This window comes from Bidens hawaiensis, unplaced genomic scaffold (assembly GCF_021521415.1).
Source record: "Bidens hawaiensis isolate Kalapana, Puna unplaced genomic scaffold, B.hawaiensis_p1.1 tig00049990_1, whole genome shotgun sequence".
NCBI classification, from domain to species: domain Eukaryota; kingdom Viridiplantae; phylum Streptophyta; class Magnoliopsida; order Asterales; family Asteraceae; genus Bidens; species Bidens hawaiensis.
The window spans coordinates 12,942-31,936 of NW_027498966.1; the positions used below are offsets into that span (position 1 = coordinate 12,942).

Sequence of the window (18,995 nt, forward strand, 5' to 3'; positions counted from 1 at the left end):
TTTAATTCAAATGAAGAAAAATAAAACATCACAATTGAGTAATTTGGAATCGTTAAGTGTTCAACAGGTTCTAGGTATTCCATCAGTTTTAGATGGTGTTGATTGTGAATTACAATTTTCAACTTTTATTGATTACTAGTGTGGCTTGGGTCCATCTCGAAAACTGATAATTGGTTTTTGTGTAGGTTCATCTAAGGATAACTCTCAACAATACATGGTATGTTGATAGTGGGTGTTCCAGGCACATGACAGGGTGCAAAGACATCCTAGTTGATTTCAAATCGATAAATGGTGGATACGTGGCGTTTGTTGGTGATAAAGGAGGAATAATCAGCGGGTGAAGGAACTATAAAAAATGGAAGTCTAAGCTTCGACCATGTCCATTATGTTGAAGAATTGAAGTACAACTTGCTAAGCGCCTCCCAAGTCTGTGACAAAGACCTTTCAACTCATTTCACCAAGACTGTGTGTTTACTTGTGAAGCTAGGATTTGTTATTCCTGGGGAGTGGATTCTGACAAGAGCTCACAGGAGGAATGACACTTATACCCTTGATACGGGTGCCAAGGCAACTAAGATGGACGTTCCTACCTGTTTAGCTAGTAAAGCATTAGAGAAAGAGTCTATTTTGTGGCATTGAAGAATGGGACACATCCATCTGCGTAAGATGAATTATCTGGTCCGACATGACCTTGTGGTTGGAGTTCCCAAACAATCATTTGCCTTGAATGATAATTGTATTTCGTGCAAGATGAGCAAGCAAAAGAATAAGTCTCACAAGTCAAAGCTTGTCAATTTCATCAATACTCCACTAGAACTGCTTTATATGGATCTTTTCGGCCCTATTGTCGTCCAAAGTATTGGAAGTAAGTCTTATTGCTTGGTTGTTACTAACGATTATTCTAGATTTTCGTGAGTTTACTTTCTAGGTACCAAGGATGAAACAACTAAGATTCTGAAGTATCTTATCGTGAAGTGTAGGTTCCAAAACCGGATCCAACAACGAACGGCTTTGTTCTTGATAAACTCTCGAGACGGGTGCGGTATAAACAAACGATCGAACAAATATATAATGATAATATTGAACGACTCCGTAACTGGTAACAAAAGATTTATAACATAAAACGAACCGATCCCACCCAAGGTGAGCTCCCCTTGGGTGGTTGTTTACACACTACAAAACACACACACAAATGACAAATACAAGTCCTATTTATAGCCTAACATATTGTTTCTAGAAGCTTTCTCCCTGTTGAAGCTAAACACGTGTGCCGAAGCTCCCGTTTCGTGTCCGATTGTGCTCGCCGACATTAAATATTATCTTGACCATAAATATATAACCGGTTTCATACTTTGATATCGCAAGTCACATTTTGGCCTTACAATCACCCCCTTGACTTGTGATATCAAAACTTTGTCAAACCGTGTCTCGCATCTTCACAAGTCACCCGATAAATCGAAACCTCTTCGTTTCAATTCACCCCCTCAAGGTATGACCCACCTATATTTAATGTTGAAGTAGTTCTCGCTTGTATATAGGCATGAGATGAGCTCGAATTTCCACAAATCAATCTCAAATTACCGGCTTCATCGATCAAATGAACAAAACTTATTATTTCGTTCTAAGCTCACCTTTCGGATCCAACTTCTCGAACGCCTTAGAAATAACAAGCTTTGAACACGGTTAAACAAAACAAAACCCGAACAAATTTTGACTTTCTTCAGTTTTGGTCAACAACGAAAAGTAACCCTCCTAGCCCGTAGAAAAATTTAAACCCAACAGCCCATAATAAAAATCTAGTCTGGTCCGTGTGGAGATATTAAATAAGCACAAGCCCAAGCCATTTTAATCCTACTAAACATTGTTGGATCAGCCATGCATATTCAGATCCAAACACAGGCCCAAGTGGTAATTGTCACAGGTTCAATTCGGACCATATGGAATATGGAGAAGTTTACCTAGCTGGAAACATGAGATGGAGAAGGTTACCCTAAAAGAAAACAGCCGCCATCACATTAAACTTATCCACCGGAGACCATATGGCCGGAAACCCAATGTCACAGTTCTAAGCCACCATCCAGCGCCGTCACATACTCCCTTGCACAGGTCCTTCACCATGCTAGAAACATCAGCCCCCATCAATACAGCCACATGTGATATTCTAGCCGGAAAATCGTTCACCGGAAAAATGATTTCCGATGACATAACATTCAATCATCATCCTCCCGGCATGAACCACCATTATAGGTCACCGACGACCGATCTCACCGCCGAAAATTTGCTCCGATCAGTAACCATTAGACTCTATCACCTTCACCATGTCACCGGAATCCTTTCTGCCGGAAAACCAGGCTCCGACACCACCACCACCAGAGTGGTGATCAACCACCCAAAGACTAACTCCACAACCACCGGTCACCGTCGCCATCACTCCAGCCTCCAACGCCACTTAGGTCGCTGGCGCTACTTCTGCCAGTTTTTTTTTTGTTTTTTTTTTTTGTTTTTTTTTATGCTCACCTACGGACCTCCTTGAACAAACAGAGATAACCTACTCATGTCGGAGTTTGATGTGCATCTCCAATCTCTAGAATCTTCGCCGGGAAGGACCGTAAGGTCGCCGGATTTTTGGCGTATGGCGGAACGGTTCCCGAAATGCCCGGATATGACACTTGTAGATCCCGAACATCCGGATCTACAAGGAGAAGCTTCAAACACACTTATTTCCAACTTTGTTTCTAGATCTAGAAACTTTATTTTCTAACTTCAACGGAATTAACGTCTCGGTTCGGGTAATAGCGGAAATAGAACCCGGATATCAAGAACAAAGTTGAATCATAAGATTCGACCCGCTCTGATACCAATTGTAGGTCCCGAAACCAGATCCGACAACGAACGGCTTTGTTCTTGATAAACTCTCGAAACGGGTGCGGTATAAACAAACGATCGAACAAATATATAAAGATAATATTGAACGACTCCGTAACCGGTAACAAAAGATTTATAACATAAAACGAACCGATCCCACCCAAGGTGAGCTCCCCTTGGGTGGTTGTTTATGCACTACAAAACACACACACAAATGACAAATACAAGTCCTATTTATAGCCTAGCATATTGTTTCTAGAAGCTTTCTCGTTAAACTCGAACGCGTGTGGAAGTCCTCGTTTCGTGTCCGGTTCTCTCGCCGAATTTAAGTATTAACTTGACCGTAAATATATAATGGATTTTGCAATTTGATATCGCAAGTCACAACTTTTTGGCCTTACAAACACCCCCCTTGACTTGTGATCTCAAAACTTTGTCAAACCGTGTCTCGCATCTTCACAAGTCACCCGATAAATTGAAGACTCTTCGTTTCAATATTCACCCCTTCAAGGTATGACCCACCTATACTTAATATTGAAGTAGTTCTCGCTTGTATATAGGCATGAGATGAGCTCGAATTTCCACAAATAAATCTCGAATTACCGGCTTCATCTATCAAATGAACAAAACTTATTATTTTGTTCGAAGTTCACCTTTCGGATCCAACTTCTCGAACGCCTTAGAAATAACAAGCTTTGAACACGGTTAAACAAGACGAAACCCGAAAAATTTGACTTTCTTCAGTTGGTCAACCCTGAAAAACAATGCTTTCTCGGCATAAAAATAATCACTTTTCCCAAACCAATTCAACGAATCTGCCAAAATAAACATCCAGCAACCCAACATATTTAAACAAGCCTAATAGAAAATGACAGTCCATTTCTTGATCCTTTTGAACAGCCAACTTAGGCCCATGTTGGTGAACCCTAGCCCAAAACAATAACAAAAAATAATGTCTAGCTTTCCAGTAGAACGAGAAACCCTACCAACATTTTTTAGCAGCCAACATTCTGGACCAGTGACCTTCCGCTGAAAATCGTATTCCGGTAACATCCATCTTCACCGCTATCCTCATCAATGGTTACGAGCAAATCCAACCTGGAAAGTTGTGTCTCAGTCACCACAGCCGCCACCTCCATCTTCCATTATGAACTACCAGAAAAACCATGTTCCGATCGGAGAACCGAGCTCCGACAGGCCACTCTCCAAACATCACGAACTACTTCCTTCTTCCTTCAGTCACCGTTCAAACCCCTTTGCCAGATCTGACTTTCGTCGGAAAATCGTATTCCGATGCTCACAGCCACCGGAAAGCAGTTCACCGAAAAACGAGCTCCGGTGACACGCCATTCGCCAAAACCTAGATTTGACCCACCACGGCTTCTTCCGCCGCCTCTACCACCACCATTAGCCATACAGGTCCCCGGACATACAACGATAATCCATCATATTAATCACAAAGCCTACTGTCAGATCTAACCACCGGGGATGCGAACCGCCACCCGCCGGCGAGGCAGTTCCGGACTCTCCTTCTCTCCGAACCTCTCACACATACAACTTAAAACCGGCTACGAATCTGGATCTGCAAACAACACGAGCTTCAAGCAACTTTATTTTCTTAAATCTTCAAACCTTATTTCCAAACTTCTAACTTTATTTTCAAAACTTTAACGGAATTAACGTCTCGGTTCGGGTAATAGCGGAAATAGAACCCGGATATCAATAACAAAGGTGAATCATAAGATTCGACCCGCTCTGATACCAATTGTAGGTCCCGAAACCGGATCCGACAACGAACGGCTTTGTTCTTAATAATTTTTCTCGAGACGGGTGTGGTGAAACAAACGACCAAACATAAATAATATAACTATAAAATAAAGGAACGATCTCGTAACCGGTACAAAAGATTCAGAATATTATAAGGAACCGATCCCACCCAAGGTGAGCTCCCCTTGGGTGGTTGTTTACACACAACAAAACACACACACAAATGACAAATACAAGTCCTATTTATAGCCTAACATATTGTTTCTAGAAGCTTTCTCCCCGTTGAAGCTAAACGTGTGTGCCGAAGCTCTCGTTTCGTGTCCGGTTGTGCTCGCCGACATTAAATATTATCTTGACCATAAATATATAACCGGTTTCGTACTTTGATATCGCAAGTCACATTTTGGCCTTACATGAAGTTGGAGAACCTTTGTGACTTACATGTCAAGAGTATCAGAAGTGACAACGGCACGGAATTCAAGAATAGTTTGATGGAGCTTTTTTGCTTACAATGGAAATACACCATTAATTCAGCGCACCTTATGTCCCTCAGCAAAACAGAGTGGCTAAACGGAAGAACAGAACTTGGTTGAAACAGCAAGGACCATGCTAGTTGATTCAAAGCTTCTTGTCACTTTCTGGGCAAAGGCGGTGAACACAGCTTGTTATGAACATTTTAACAATCAAAAACCTAATTTATCTCACATTGAACCTTTAGGGTGCCCTTTAAGTGATTTTGACATCTCATGCTGACACAGACGATTAGACGGACCGTATAATCATGAGACGTTCTGTCACTTAATTGCGGCCCGCCCCGTCTTAAAAGGTAGGCTACAGCACTCCAACTTAAATAAGTTTTTAAAATCTTAACGTCGTACTAATCAAATATTTTTAAACATGTTTCAGGTAAATTGTTGTGAAGAAAATAGAACAGTGCTAAAGGTTTTACCCCTATTTATGAAATAAGAATCACGATGTTTTGAACTCTGATGATTCTTTCTAACCACAATCCTTACGAATTTTCCGCTGCCAAATCTTTTAATAAGCATCAGTACCAATGCTCGTGTTCGCTGCCCCCGCCGGGGTAAGGAGTTGGGGGTTGTGATACCAACAATCACGAAACTGCTAATCGAGAGCTGGAACATGTGCAGACGGGTCACGGGCGCATGCGAAAAACCATGCACGCCCTAACCTATCGGATATGTCACACAAGCGTGCGACCAATTGATGACCACGCAAACATGCACAAGTGGTGCAGCCCAAGCACCTAGTTCCGAACTGAACACAGCGCACCAAGTTAAAGACACTAAACCGGTTTTAAGTCGTGCACATGTATGCACCCATGAAGGTTTCACGGCAATGTCATCTCTTAAGGAGTACATCAGTTGAGGAGTGCTCCTATCTTATAAGCCGTTCAAAGTTTTATCTCTCCAGCAATGTGGGACAAGTTTTCATTTCTTTCAATTTATTTGTTAAAGTTGACAACTTTAACATTCCAAACACCTAACTTCAAACATCGATATCTCATTCATATCATGCCCATTTTGGACACGGATTGGTTCGTTGCGAAGCTCTCACAACAAAGAACGCAAACGAAATAGTTAGCAATTATATTAACCACAGTTATATATTTTACTATGTCCAAAATGCAAGAAATACATTTTTTACTATGAAAAAGCTCATATTTTTTTATATTAATCCAAAATTTTCCAACAAATCAATCAACTTGTGAATATATATTGCAATTGGAATCTAAAGTTTATACGTAAAAGCTCTTTAAATTAAAAAATAATTATTAATTTATCATCAATATAATAATATGAAAGGCCCCGAACCCCGAGAACCCCACAGTTGGTAATCATCCAAACACTCGTAAAATTTAATAAACTTAAAAACCATTTCTTCCATTAAAACAAACGTATCAGAGTATAAATTTTGCGGAAAACATGAAAAATGTAATAAGTTCCCGAAACTCGGGAATTTTGCCCAAGAACCAAAGTAAGTATAACTCTTATAAGTTTCCTTGAAATAAAATATTCAAAAACAATTCTTCTTTCCAGTATGCCCTTCACCGTCCCAGTAGCTCCGTGCACGTCCAAGCAATAAGGAATCCTCTTTCAAATCCTGAAACTTACACTAACATGCACACAAAGTCAGCTTGAGCTGAGTGAGTTCAAGTTTTAAGTAAAAGATATCAGTAGTAAAAATCATGATAGTCATACCAAAGGTTTTTAAAAGTAAAAAGGTACATCCATCTAATCATCATGATCGAACTTAAACATCCTCATACATACATATACAAGTGTATATGTAAACATCCATTCAATAACATCCCTATACACATAACAGTATATATATATATATAACATCCACGTATAACATCAGGGTCGAGCAAACGTACAACCCAAACACGTAACATCATTGCATGCAAACACGAAGTAGGCATACACAACATCAGTAGTCGAAACGACTACAACATCGCCAAATAGAGGCCAAGAAATAATGTATATACACATATATATATTTAACATCCCAAGGCTTACCATATACTAGCAAGCCTATATAAAATCATTTTAAAATCATTTCACCAAGTAAGAAAACATTTAGGTGCGCATGCTAGCCCAAAAGTAAAATGAGTAAAAAGGGCATCATGAACTCAACTGAGATCGATCGAATACTTGCAACGAGCTAGGAAGTTCCTAAGGGCAAAATCACAAGCAAGGGCCTGTAAATTATACATAACGCGTTACTAAACTAGACTATATGAACACTCTAGCCTAATGGGCCGTACAAGCCCAACACTTTGGCCCAAGGCCCAAAAACTTGGCCCAAGGCCCAACACTTGGCCCAAGGCCCAACAACTTGGCCCAAGGCCCAAAGATAGTCAAATCGGGTCGAATGCACGTGAAATATCCTTAAAACCATTTGTTAACCGAATCAGTCCCGAATGGACCAAATTCCATCTTAAACCTTTTCATTCATCATAATTATGTCACCCGAGTTGATAGGGTTGACGGTTCCTTTTTACAACACTTACTTTAACATTTAAACGAAAATTCGCGCACCGCCGACTCGATTGACGAAGCACTAACCCCGACAGCCCCGAGAACCAAAAAAATAATTTTTCCACAGCCCTTAAACCCCCCCCCCCCTAGGGCTGCACGAACAGAATCGGTCAGTCACCCGATCAACTAACGCATCAAACTCAACAATTTGCAATTCTACACCCGATAAACCCTAGTTTTCGAACTAAAATCGATTGACCGACCTAAACACCTCCAATGACCACGAAATTTTAATATGATGTAAATGCCATACCTGGGGATCTTTCTACACCGGAAACTCTAATTTTTATCCACGGGAAGTGGGTCAATTGCACTCTAGCCGAATTTGCCCAACGAAAAGTTTTGGCAAAATTGAGCATCAAAACAATTAGGGGTGAGCAAAAAGAGTGTAGGGGATTGTAGTACATACCTGAACTACCTCTAGGAACTTGGAATCGATCAAAAAGTCGAAGAAAAGAAGGGAGGGGGTGGCTGGAAGTGGCCGATCGGACCAGCTGCATAGGGTTAGGGTTTTATTTTTTTTTGTTTATGTTATAACATAAACATTTTCATTCTAGCCCCCGGAATTCAATAATAATGCAACTTGGAAGAAAAGTTAAGCGATAAGGCGTCCCGGGATGACGTAAAGGACTCCGAGAAACGTCGGATAAATCCTGAGGGTTGTACACACTCAACAATCTTTAATCCTTGAAATCGGAATCAACGGGCGTTACAAGTCCACCCCCCTTACAATGGGATAAGTCCCCGAATCCCGATGCAACAGGAAAAACTGCGGATAATGCTTCCTCATCTCGTCTTCGGACTCTCAAGTAGCCTCGGAACCCCTACGATGTCTCCACTGCACCTTCACCTGCCTAACCACCTTATTCCTCAGTCGTCTCTCCTGATAGTCAAGGATAGCAATCGGTTGCTCGACGTAGTTCAGCTTACCATCGAGCTCAATATCGTCAAGAGGCACATGGGCCTCCTCATCCACTAAGCATTTACTCAGATGAGACACGTGGAAAGTAGGGTGAATCCCCGCGAGCTCCTCGGGTAAATCCAGTCTATAAGCTACCTCACCAACTCGGGCCAAAATACGGAACGAGCCTATAAACCTCGGACTGAGCTTCCCCCTCTTACGAAAACGAATAACGCCCTTCCAAGGAGAAACTTTTAACATAACCCGATCCCCAACCTCAAACACAATAGGCCTTCGCCTTTTATCTGCATAAGACTTCTGACGATCCTGCGCGGCCTTCATAAATGCTTTGATCTTGTCGAGTTTCTCAGTCGTAGCCTCGACCACCTCTAAACTACCTAACTGCTTTTGACCAATGGAACCCCAACAGACAGGAGTTCTACACCTCCTACCATACAACATCTCAAACGGTGGCATCCCAATCGTAGCATGATAACTGTTATTATACGAAAACTCCACCAACGGTAAGTGACGGTCCCAACTACCACCAAAGTCGATAACACAAGCCCGCAACATATCCTCGAGAGTCTGAATGGTCCTCTCGGACTGACCATCCGTCTGCGGGTGATAAGCAGTACAAATGAGGATTTTGGTGCCCATCTCCTCGTGAAACCTTTTCCAAAACCTGGAGGTGAAACGTGTATCCCTATCCGAAACAATAGACACTGGCACCCCGTGCCTAGAGACGATCTCACGAATAAACACATCGGCCAGCTGCTCTGAGTTAAAAGTCTCTCGAATCGGCAAGAAATGAGCACTCTTGGTCAGTCTATCCACAATTACCCAAATGGTATCATAATTGCCCCAAGGAGTACGAGGCAGTTTAGTCACGAAATCCATGGTAAGATGTTCCCATTTCCACTCAAGTATTTCCAACGGCTGAAGTTTCCCAAATGGCTTCTGATGCTCGGCCTTAACCTGTAGGCACGTCAAACACTTACTCACGTACTGAGCCACCTCAAATTTCATTGCAGGCCACCAATAATTTTTCTTCAAGTCTTGGTACATCTTGGTCGCGCCCGGGTGAATAGAATAGCGCGACTTGTGTGCCTCATCCAAAATTTTATCTCTGAATCCTCCATACCTCGGTACCCGTAAACGACCATCCTTATATTTCACCCCATCACCTATGTCTTCCAACAACTTTTCCTGACCCCAAATACGCTCTGACATAATCCATTCCACCTGCAACGCTTCATTCTGTACGTTGGCTATTTGTTTCAAAATGTCGGGTTTGAGAATAAGCTGGTAGGATTTCACACGAATAGGTTTTGGTCTCTCCTTCCGGCTTAACGCGCCGGCCACCACGTTAGCCTTACCCGGATGGTACATGATCTCCAGGTCGTAGTCCTTAATCAACTCCAACCATCGACACTGCCTCATATTCAGTTCCTTTTGCTCGAAGAAATACTTTAAGCTCTTATGATCAGTATAAATAACGCAAGGAACACCGTACAAATAGGGCCTCCACAACTTAAGCGCAAACACAACCGCTGCCAGTTCTAAATCGTGGGTAGGATAATTCGCTTCGTGAGGCTTCAACTGTCGTGAGGCATAAGCGATGACTCGACCTCGCTGCATCAAAACACACCCAAGCCCCTGATAAGAGGCATCAGAATACACCACCAAATCGTCGGTGCCATCAGGTAAAGCTAATATCGGGGCATGCGTCAATCTGTTCTTCAACTCGAGAAAAGCCTCCTCCTGTTCCGTACGCCAAACGAACTTAACACTTTTCTTAGTCAACTTGGTTATTGAAGAAGCAATTTTCGAAAAATCGGGAATAAAGCGGCGGTAATACCCCGCCAAATCCAGAAAACTATGGATTTCGGTTGGAGACTTAGGAGACTCCCATTCATTCACGGCTTCCACCTTTGCCGGGTCAACCAGAATACCACTCGGGTTAATAACATGGCCCAAAAATTGAACCTCACGTAACCAGAAGGAACACTTAGAAAATTTCGCATACAATTTGTGTTTCCGCAGAGCCTCCAACACTTCCTTGAGATGACCAGCGTGATCGGATTCACTTTTAGAGTACACAAGAATGTCGTCGATGAACACAATAACCGAACGATCGAGCATCGGTCTACACACCCGATTCATAAGATCCATGAACGCAGTCGGTGCGTTGGTTAAACCAAAAGACATCACCAGAAATTCGTAATGTCCATAACGAGTGCGGAAGGCAATCTTAGGAATATATTCCTCCCGAATCTTCAACTGATGATACCCGGACCTAAGGTCGATCTTCGAGAACCAACTAGCTCCTTGGAGCTGATCAAATAAGTCGTCGATCCTCGGGAGCGGGTACCGATTTTTAATGGTGAGCTTATTCAACTCACGATAGTCAATGCACATCCGCATGCTACCGTCCTTCTTCTTAAGGAACAAGACCGGGGCACCCCAAGGCGAGATGCTCGGTCGAATGAAGCCCTTGTCGAGCAAGTCTTCCAACTGGGCCATAAGTTCTTTCATCTCATTCGGCGCTAGGCGGTAGGGAGCTCGGGCAACGGGTTTGGCACCCGGTACAAGGTCTATTTGGAACTCGACCTCGCGATCCGGCGGCACATCTAACAAATCATCTGGAAATACATCCGGGAAATCCCGAATAATAGGAACATCACCGACGGTAGCCACCTCGGTATTCACATTCATAGCATACGCCAGATACGCTCCGCACCCCCGCTGCATCAACTTCCCCGCCTTAAGCATGGATATAATATGTGGCGTCGCAACCTTCCGATCACCGAATACCGTAATTCGAGTCCCATCCGGGGCCCTTAGACGAACGAGTTTCTGACCACAAATGATCTGAGCATCAACATTAGCGAGCCAATCCATCCCGAGCACTACATCGAAACAACCAAGCGGCATCAAGTACAGTCGCACCGGAAACCTATAACCAGACAACTCAATGGAACAGCCCTGAATAGCCCTAGACACGGACACGGATTTTCCTACAGCAACCTCAACCTCAAACCCATCGACTACGCGCTTGGGTGATTTATTCAATGAGGAACAGAAAGTGGTAGCCACGAAACTCCTACTGGCGCCCGAATCAAATAAAACTGACGCCTGTAATTCATCAAGTAGAAAGGTACCTAGGACAATATTATACTATTGCTTAGCTACATGGTCAACACATACGAATTCAAAGGAATAAGAAACTATAACGGTGGAATGAAAGCTAAATAAGGAAAAAGTACCTGAAACGACATCCGCATCCTCTTTTGCTTCCTTCTTAGAGATGTTGAAGGCCCTAGCCCTGGCCTTCGGCTTCTCATCAATTTTCCCCCTCGAGGAAGTCCCCTGCCCAGACCCCCCCCCCCCCCCCCCCGTCTTAATGGAAGGACAGTTTGATGCCAAGTGATCCGAACCCTTACAGCGGAAACAGGTCAATGTCGGGCACTCGAAATGGGTGTGTCCCACCTTATCACAACAAAAACAAGTGCCAGACCCCATCCTACACTCCCCCTTATGCGGCTTCCCGCACTTCTTGCAATTACCAGACGCTGCATCCCTTCTAAACTCAGAAGTCTCAGTCTTCACCCTTTTCACGGACGAATTAAAATTGTTCCCCCCTGGCCGCTTACCGTACGAATTTGAGTTCCATGCCCTCCTATTCTCGGTAGGCGGTAATTTCTCCCTCTGATCATAAAGCGTACCTGCTAGAGTGACCACCGAATGAAAAGAGTTCATGTCGGTAGTCAACACACCCCTACGAATATCAACCGGAAGTCCCTTCACGTACTTCTTAATCCTCTTGGCTTCGGGAGTAACCAAGTCAGGACATAAGCGAGCCATCTTGTTAAACATGGTGCTATACTCCCGATGCGACAAAGAACCAGCCTCCAAGGTCAAGAATTCCTGTTCTATTTTATCTAATTCATGCAGAGGACAAAACTGATCAAGAACCGATTTCTTCAACTCATCCCATGTCATCCTCCTAACCGCACGATCCCCCATGGCTTGCGCCAAGTTATCCCACCAACATAGTGCCTCGGAACGGAACGAGGCAGTAGCATAAGTCACCATGTCATCCCCCTTGCACTTACTGACCCTCAGAACAGACTCCATCTCCCTCACCCACTGATGTGCTGCCAATACATCTTTAGTACCATCGAAAGAAAGGGGGGTCACACTTCTTAAAGTCACCATACGAGCAACCCCGGGTCGATACACTAACGGTCCGCACCTCATCATCATCCCCACTTGGCACATACACTTCATCTTCCTCTTCCTCTTCGACCTGTACCTCCTTACTCTTCCTTCCCCAATCCGAACCCTTACCAGCTAGTAATTCTTCCATGACCCTAACGGACTCAGCAACGATTTCTGGAATGGCGCTATGGAGCACCTGGTAAACCTCATCCGCGATAGCCGCGCGTAAAGCAGGATCTAAGGCGGGGTTACCCCCCTCCTCATGAATCGGAGTTTCCTGCTGGGGAGTAGGAATCTCATTCTTGGCCTCGGCACGTGGCCTACGACCACGACCGCTAGAACCACCTCTCCTGGTTGTTCGAGTGTTAACCATGACTTATCCCTACAAAGACAGAGTTTTAATATGATTAAGTACAAGTGGCATTTAGAACATGTAAGGTAAGGGTAAACTGCTAATGACGTTGATCAAGTGTGATTAGTCGTTTACTTTACCCGCCCGTCCTAATCGCCCCCCGGCCCCTAACCATATTAGCACTCTATCTACACTTAACAGTTAATCACATAAAGGAAATCTTAAATGTAAAGGAATAACTAAATAATTTAAAGTTACCTCTTGGCGTGCAGCTACTCGCGGCAGGCATACTGGTCTCTTTTCTTACAATTCGAGTCCAAGCATTCGGGGATGCTCGGATCCCTCGAACCAAGGCTCTGATACCAATTTGTAAGGCCCCGAACCCTGAGAACCCCACAGTTGGTAATCATCCAAACACTCGTAAAATTTAATAAACTTAAAAACCATTTCTTCCATTAAAACAAACGTATCAGAGTATAAATTTTGCGGAAAACATGAAAAATGTAATAAGTTCCCGAAACTCGGGAATTTTGCCCAAGAACCAAAGTAAGTATAACTCTTATAAGTTTCCTTGAAATAAAATATTCATAAACAATTCTTCTTTCCAGTATGCCCTTCACCGTCCCAGTAGCTCCGTGCACGTCCAAGCAATAAGGCATCCTCTTTCAAATCCTGAAACTTACACTAACATGCACACAAAGTCAGCTTGAGCTGAGTGAGTTCAAGTTTTAAGTAAAAGATATCAGTAGTAAAAATCATGATAGTCATACCAAAGGTTTTTAAAAGTAAAAAGGTACATCCATCTAATCATCATGATCGAACTTAAACATCCTCATACATACATATACAAGTGTATATGTAAACATCCATTCAATAACATCCCTATACACATAACAGTATATATATATATATATATATATATATATATAACATCCACGTATAACATAAGGGTCGAGCAAACGTACAACCCAAACACGTAACATCAGTGCATGCAAACACGAAGTAGGCATACACAACATCAGTAGTCGAAACGACTACAACATCGCCAAATAGAGGCCAAGAAATAATGTATATACACATATATATATTTAACATCCCAAGGCTTACCATATACTAGCAAGCCTATATAAAATCATTTTAAAATCATTTCACCAAGTAAGAAAACATTTAGGTGCGCATGCTAGCCCAAAAGTAAAATGAGTAAAAAGGGCATCATGAACTCAACTGAGATCGATCGAATACTTGCAACGAGCTAGGAAGTTCCTAAGGGCAAAATCACAAGCAAGGGCCTGTAAATTATATATAACGCGTTACTAAACTAGACTGTAGGAACACTCTAGCCTAATGGGCCGTACAAGCCCAACACTTTGGCCCAAGGCCCAACAACTTGGCCCAAGGCCCAACACTTGGCCCAAGGCCCAACAACTTGGCCCAAGGCCCAAAGATAGTAAAATCGGGTCGAATGCGAGTGAAATAATCCTTAAAACCATTTGTTAACCGAATCAGTCCCGAATGGACCAAATTCCATCTTAAACCTTTTCATTCATCATAATTATGTCACCCGAGTTGATAGGGTTGACGGTTCCTTTTTACAACACTTACTTTAACATTTAAACAAAAATTCGCGCACCGCCGACTCGATTGACGAAGCACTAACTCCGACAGCCCCGAGCACCAAAAAAATAATTTTTCCACAGCCCTTAAACCCCCCCTAGGGCTGCACGAACAGAATCGGTCAGTCACCCGATCAACTAACGCATCAAACTCAACAATTTGCAATTCTACACCCGATAAACCCTAGTTTTCGAACTAAAATCGATTGACTGACCTAAACACCTCCAATGACCACGAAATTTTAATATGATGTAAATGCCATACCTGGGGATCTTTCTACACCGGAAACTCTAATTTTTATCCACGGGAAGTGGGTCAATTGCACTCTAGCCGAAATCTGCCCAACGAAAAGTTTTGGCAAAATTGAGCATCAAAACGATTAGGGGTGAGCAAAAAGAGTGTAGGGGATTGTAGTACATACCTTGAACTACCTCTAGGAACTTGGAATCGATCAAAAAGTCGAAGCAAAGAAGGGAGGGGGTGGCTGGAAGTGGCTGATCGGACCAGCTGCATAGGGTTAGGGTTTTATTTTTTTTTTTTTGTTTATGTTATAATATAAAACATTTTCATTCTAGCCCCCGGAATTCAATAATAATGCAACTTGGAAGAAAAGTTAAGCGATTAGGCGTACCGGGATGACGTAAAGGCCTCCAAGAAACGTCGGATAAATCCCGAGAGTTGTACACACTCAACAATCTTTAATCCTTGAAATCGAAATCAACGGGCGTTACATAATATTTCGTTAAATCATTAAAATATTTAACACAAACATTATTATAATTTATAAAGGTTTTACTGTCATATAAAATTGCTGCCCACACCTTATACAAGTTTCAATTTTATCTCATTTACTCATGAAGATGACGAATGGAATAGACACGAAGGTTTGTCCCATTTAGATATGGAATGTTCCGTAGACGACAAAAGAAAATAAAATGGCTTTCTTCCGTACAAAGTTCCTTTTTTACCCCAATACGAACAATCCTTTCATCTTCTTTCCTCTGCAACTCACACACACACACACACCGCCATGCTCATTTTCCGCCCAAAAGCCTCCATCTTTATTTACTCCATAATTACTGCTGCAGGTGTCTTTCCATCCGACAACTCTCTAATGTTTCATCACTCTGTACGTTTATCTCCAATCTTACCAGTATAATAATAATTGAAGCTTAGATTATCAAAATTAGTAAAATCAAGTTATTATTCTGATTTTTCTCTTTGATAGGGTTTTAGTGTCTCTTTAATTTCGACTTAGTTTAGAATGAATCAAAGAATCGATCCATCAATTTCAGTTAATTTTACTTCAAACATTTCTAGGGTTATGTAATTAATTTATTGAAAATCTTAATTTGGGGATTTTATATATTCTTTCTGCTTCAAGATTAAGATTAAGGTTATAATTTTGCAGTGAATTCATAATAATATCACAAGCGGCCTAAAGAGTTAGCCGGGCATCTTTTGATTTTGATAAATAATAGAAAGTATGATGGTCCGCCTAGATTCTAATCAGCTAGAAGTTCGCCTACTTGTAGCACGTGTCAACTCCTGGTTGGTTTAGAAGGTGGGACCGCTCATACATTTTATTATTTTCATTTAAAAGAAGCCGGCTTGTCCCTCGTGGCGCAACTGAAAGGGAAACGTCTAGAAAGTTTGTGTATAAATATTTTCATTTTTGTTGATTTATAGGTGAAGTTATGAGTGATATAGGTCAAACAAGGTATGTGATTCAAGATACGGGTGATAACGTTAATGATATAAACCGACTGCCCGATTGTATCATTCATCATATTCTCTCATTTATTCCCACAAAAGATGTTGTGAAGACCGCCATACTTTCAAAAACATGGAACAACGTTTGGACTTCCGTTCCAAACCTAGATTTCGATGATGCATTGTTGTATGCTAACGAGACGGACAACCGGGACCCGCCCGAAGAAACTTGCTTCATAGATTTTGTAGAACGAGTTCTCTCGTTACGTGGTGCATCGAACATTAACAAGTTTCGTTTATCATGTCGCGTTTTCTTTAATGCACCATGCATACATTCGTGGATATCTTCTGCTATCGCGCACAATGTCGAAAACCTCGATCTGTGTCTCTTTGTGGATGATCCGTTCGTGCTCCCAGGGTCATTATTTTGTAGTCAAACGTTGACCAATTTGAAAGTTGAAATGAATTGCGCTCTTGAATTCCCGAGTTTTATCCATTTTCCATATTTGAAAACCTTGCATTTATCTCTTGTTACATTCACAAATGATGGCTCGACACAAAAGCTTTTCTCGGGATGTCCGGTTCTTGAAGAGTTGACTTTGGTTGACTGCGAGTGGTTGAATATAAAGAATATCACAATTTCAAGTCCTACTTTAAGATGGTTAACAATAGATGACTTGCCATATTTTGGGCCACCCGATGAGCCGAAAGACTGTAAAATCAAGATTTATGCATCAAATCTTGAATGCTTCAAGTATACCGGATATCCATCAAACGATATTATCGTGTGTGATGTATCTTTAGTGGTAAAAGCATATATTAGTGTTCCGGTCCCACACGAAAAGCAGAAAGAAGTTGGCTCTTATGTTGTTAATCTGCTTAAAGGGTTGAGTAAAGTTGTGTTTTTGAATTTATCAGATCATACTCTTGAGGTAATTCACTGAATTTTGTAGAAATATGTTGTTTTGACTTTGCAATGTTGACGCTTTTGTTTTTGTGAAGTCTCTTGTATTTGCAGGTAACATGGTGGTTAATCTTCCGGTTTTCAAGAACTTGACTTGTTTAGAGATGACCATGGAGATCAGAAAGTCAACCGTTGAAGCATTGATGAAGTTTCTCAACATGTGTCCGAATCTACAATCTTTATGTTTCTCCGAGGTAGATTATATACAGTTACCATATCTAGGATATTTAATAAACGAACTCAAGTTTCTATAATTAAGTCCATTTAATTTATGAACTCAAGCCTGAGCTTCATATACCATGCAGCCATGCTTTGCTAGGCTTGCGAGCCTAAATGAGCATTTATTTATGTAAAGGTAATAGTTTTGTTTAATATTGTAATTATATACTACATAATAAAAGTAAATATATGTTTATGATAACAACTAAATAATATATATTATGCTATATATATAAGTTATACATAATACATATATAATATTAAGAATTATAAATTAATAAACGAGCTGAGCCGTGCTAGAAAATCTTTTCACGAGCCGAGCTCGAGATCCGCTTGGCTCGTTTACGTTTCTATGAATAATATTAGTATTTACGACTTCAAACCCTATACTTAACAGCAAAAACAAAATCTTATCTTTTACAGCCTGTTTTATTCCAAATGTACAACTGAGTACTGATTACCAATCCTGAATATCAGAAATCAGATAATCACTTTCAAAGCGTATGTTCTGAGTCTAAAATAGCATTATAAAGATCAATATATTTATCTAGTTCCAATCAATAAACTGTGCAGGGATTCAATCATGATGTATGCGTCGTTGAGAACGATTTGATTTGGTCATCACTGCCTAAGTGCATTTCATCCTGCCTCAAAATGCTGACTTTCAAGAAGTTTAATGGAAATGATTCAGAAATATGTATTCTCAAATGCATTTTGCATCTTGCATCTGTATTAGAAAAGATGGATATCTTGTGCTGTGAGAGTTTATATGGTGATCCAAATAGGATGAAAGCAGTTAAGAAGGTGTTACAAACGGTTTCAAGGGGATCTAAGTCATGTGTTGTCACATTCTCATGAAACTATGATTATTATGTAAGTATTTCATCTCATTTTTATTTGTATAATGAAAAAAAAAAAAATAGGTGTGACGATTCCCGACATGATCTGAAGCACGAACATGACACGAATATAAACAGGTTTTGGATTGTCAGTTTAATAAACATGTCATGTTCGGGTTGTCCTGTTTAATTAAATGGGCCGTTTCGAGTTGACCTGTTTAATCTAGGGTTGTGTATGACTCGGTTTTGGGCTCAAACCGAACCATTTTTGGGGGCTCAAACTGAACCAAAAATCGAAAGTTAGTTTTTTAATTTTGAAAACAGTTCGGTTTTCAGTTTGTTTATGTTTCATTTTTTCCGGTTTTGCCATTTGGGCTTGAAATTTTTCGGCCAACATTAAATTATTAGCCAAACCAATGAAATTGGGCTTAGATCTTTTTGTTTGTTTATGGTTAATTGATCTCTATATATT

At 41.3% G+C, this 18,995-nt stretch overlaps 1 protein-coding gene across 1 annotated transcript; it reads left to right on the forward strand.

Moving 5' to 3' along the window:
• The first annotated feature begins 15,896 nt into the window (after positions 1-15,896).
• On the forward strand, positions 15,897-18,790 carry LOC143598373 (putative F-box/LRR-repeat protein At3g49150). The gene is made up of 4 exons (XM_077076606.1): positions 15,897-15,917; positions 16,478-17,433; positions 17,504-17,659; positions 18,258-18,790. Exons 2-4 carry the CDS (start codon positions 16,486-16,488, stop codon positions 18,540-18,542), a joined length of 1,389 nt encoding a protein of 462 aa, XP_076932721.1. The 5' UTR covers positions 15,897-15,917; positions 16,478-16,485; the 3' UTR covers positions 18,543-18,790.
• The last annotated feature ends 205 nt before the right edge of the window (positions 18,791-18,995 follow it).

Coding starts and splice junctions, on each gene's coding strand:
- LOC143598373 (XM_077076606.1), top strand. CDS start 16,486: ATGAGTGATATAGGTCAAACAAGGTATGTGATTCAAGATACGGGTGAT. Junction 17,434..17,503: donor TATCAGATCATACTCTTGAG/GTAATTCACTGA, acceptor GTTTTTGTGAAG/TCTCTTGTATTTGCAGGTAA. Junction 17,660..18,257: donor AATCTTTATGTTTCTCCGAG/GTAGATTATATA, acceptor TAAACTGTGCAG/GGATTCAATCATGATGTATG.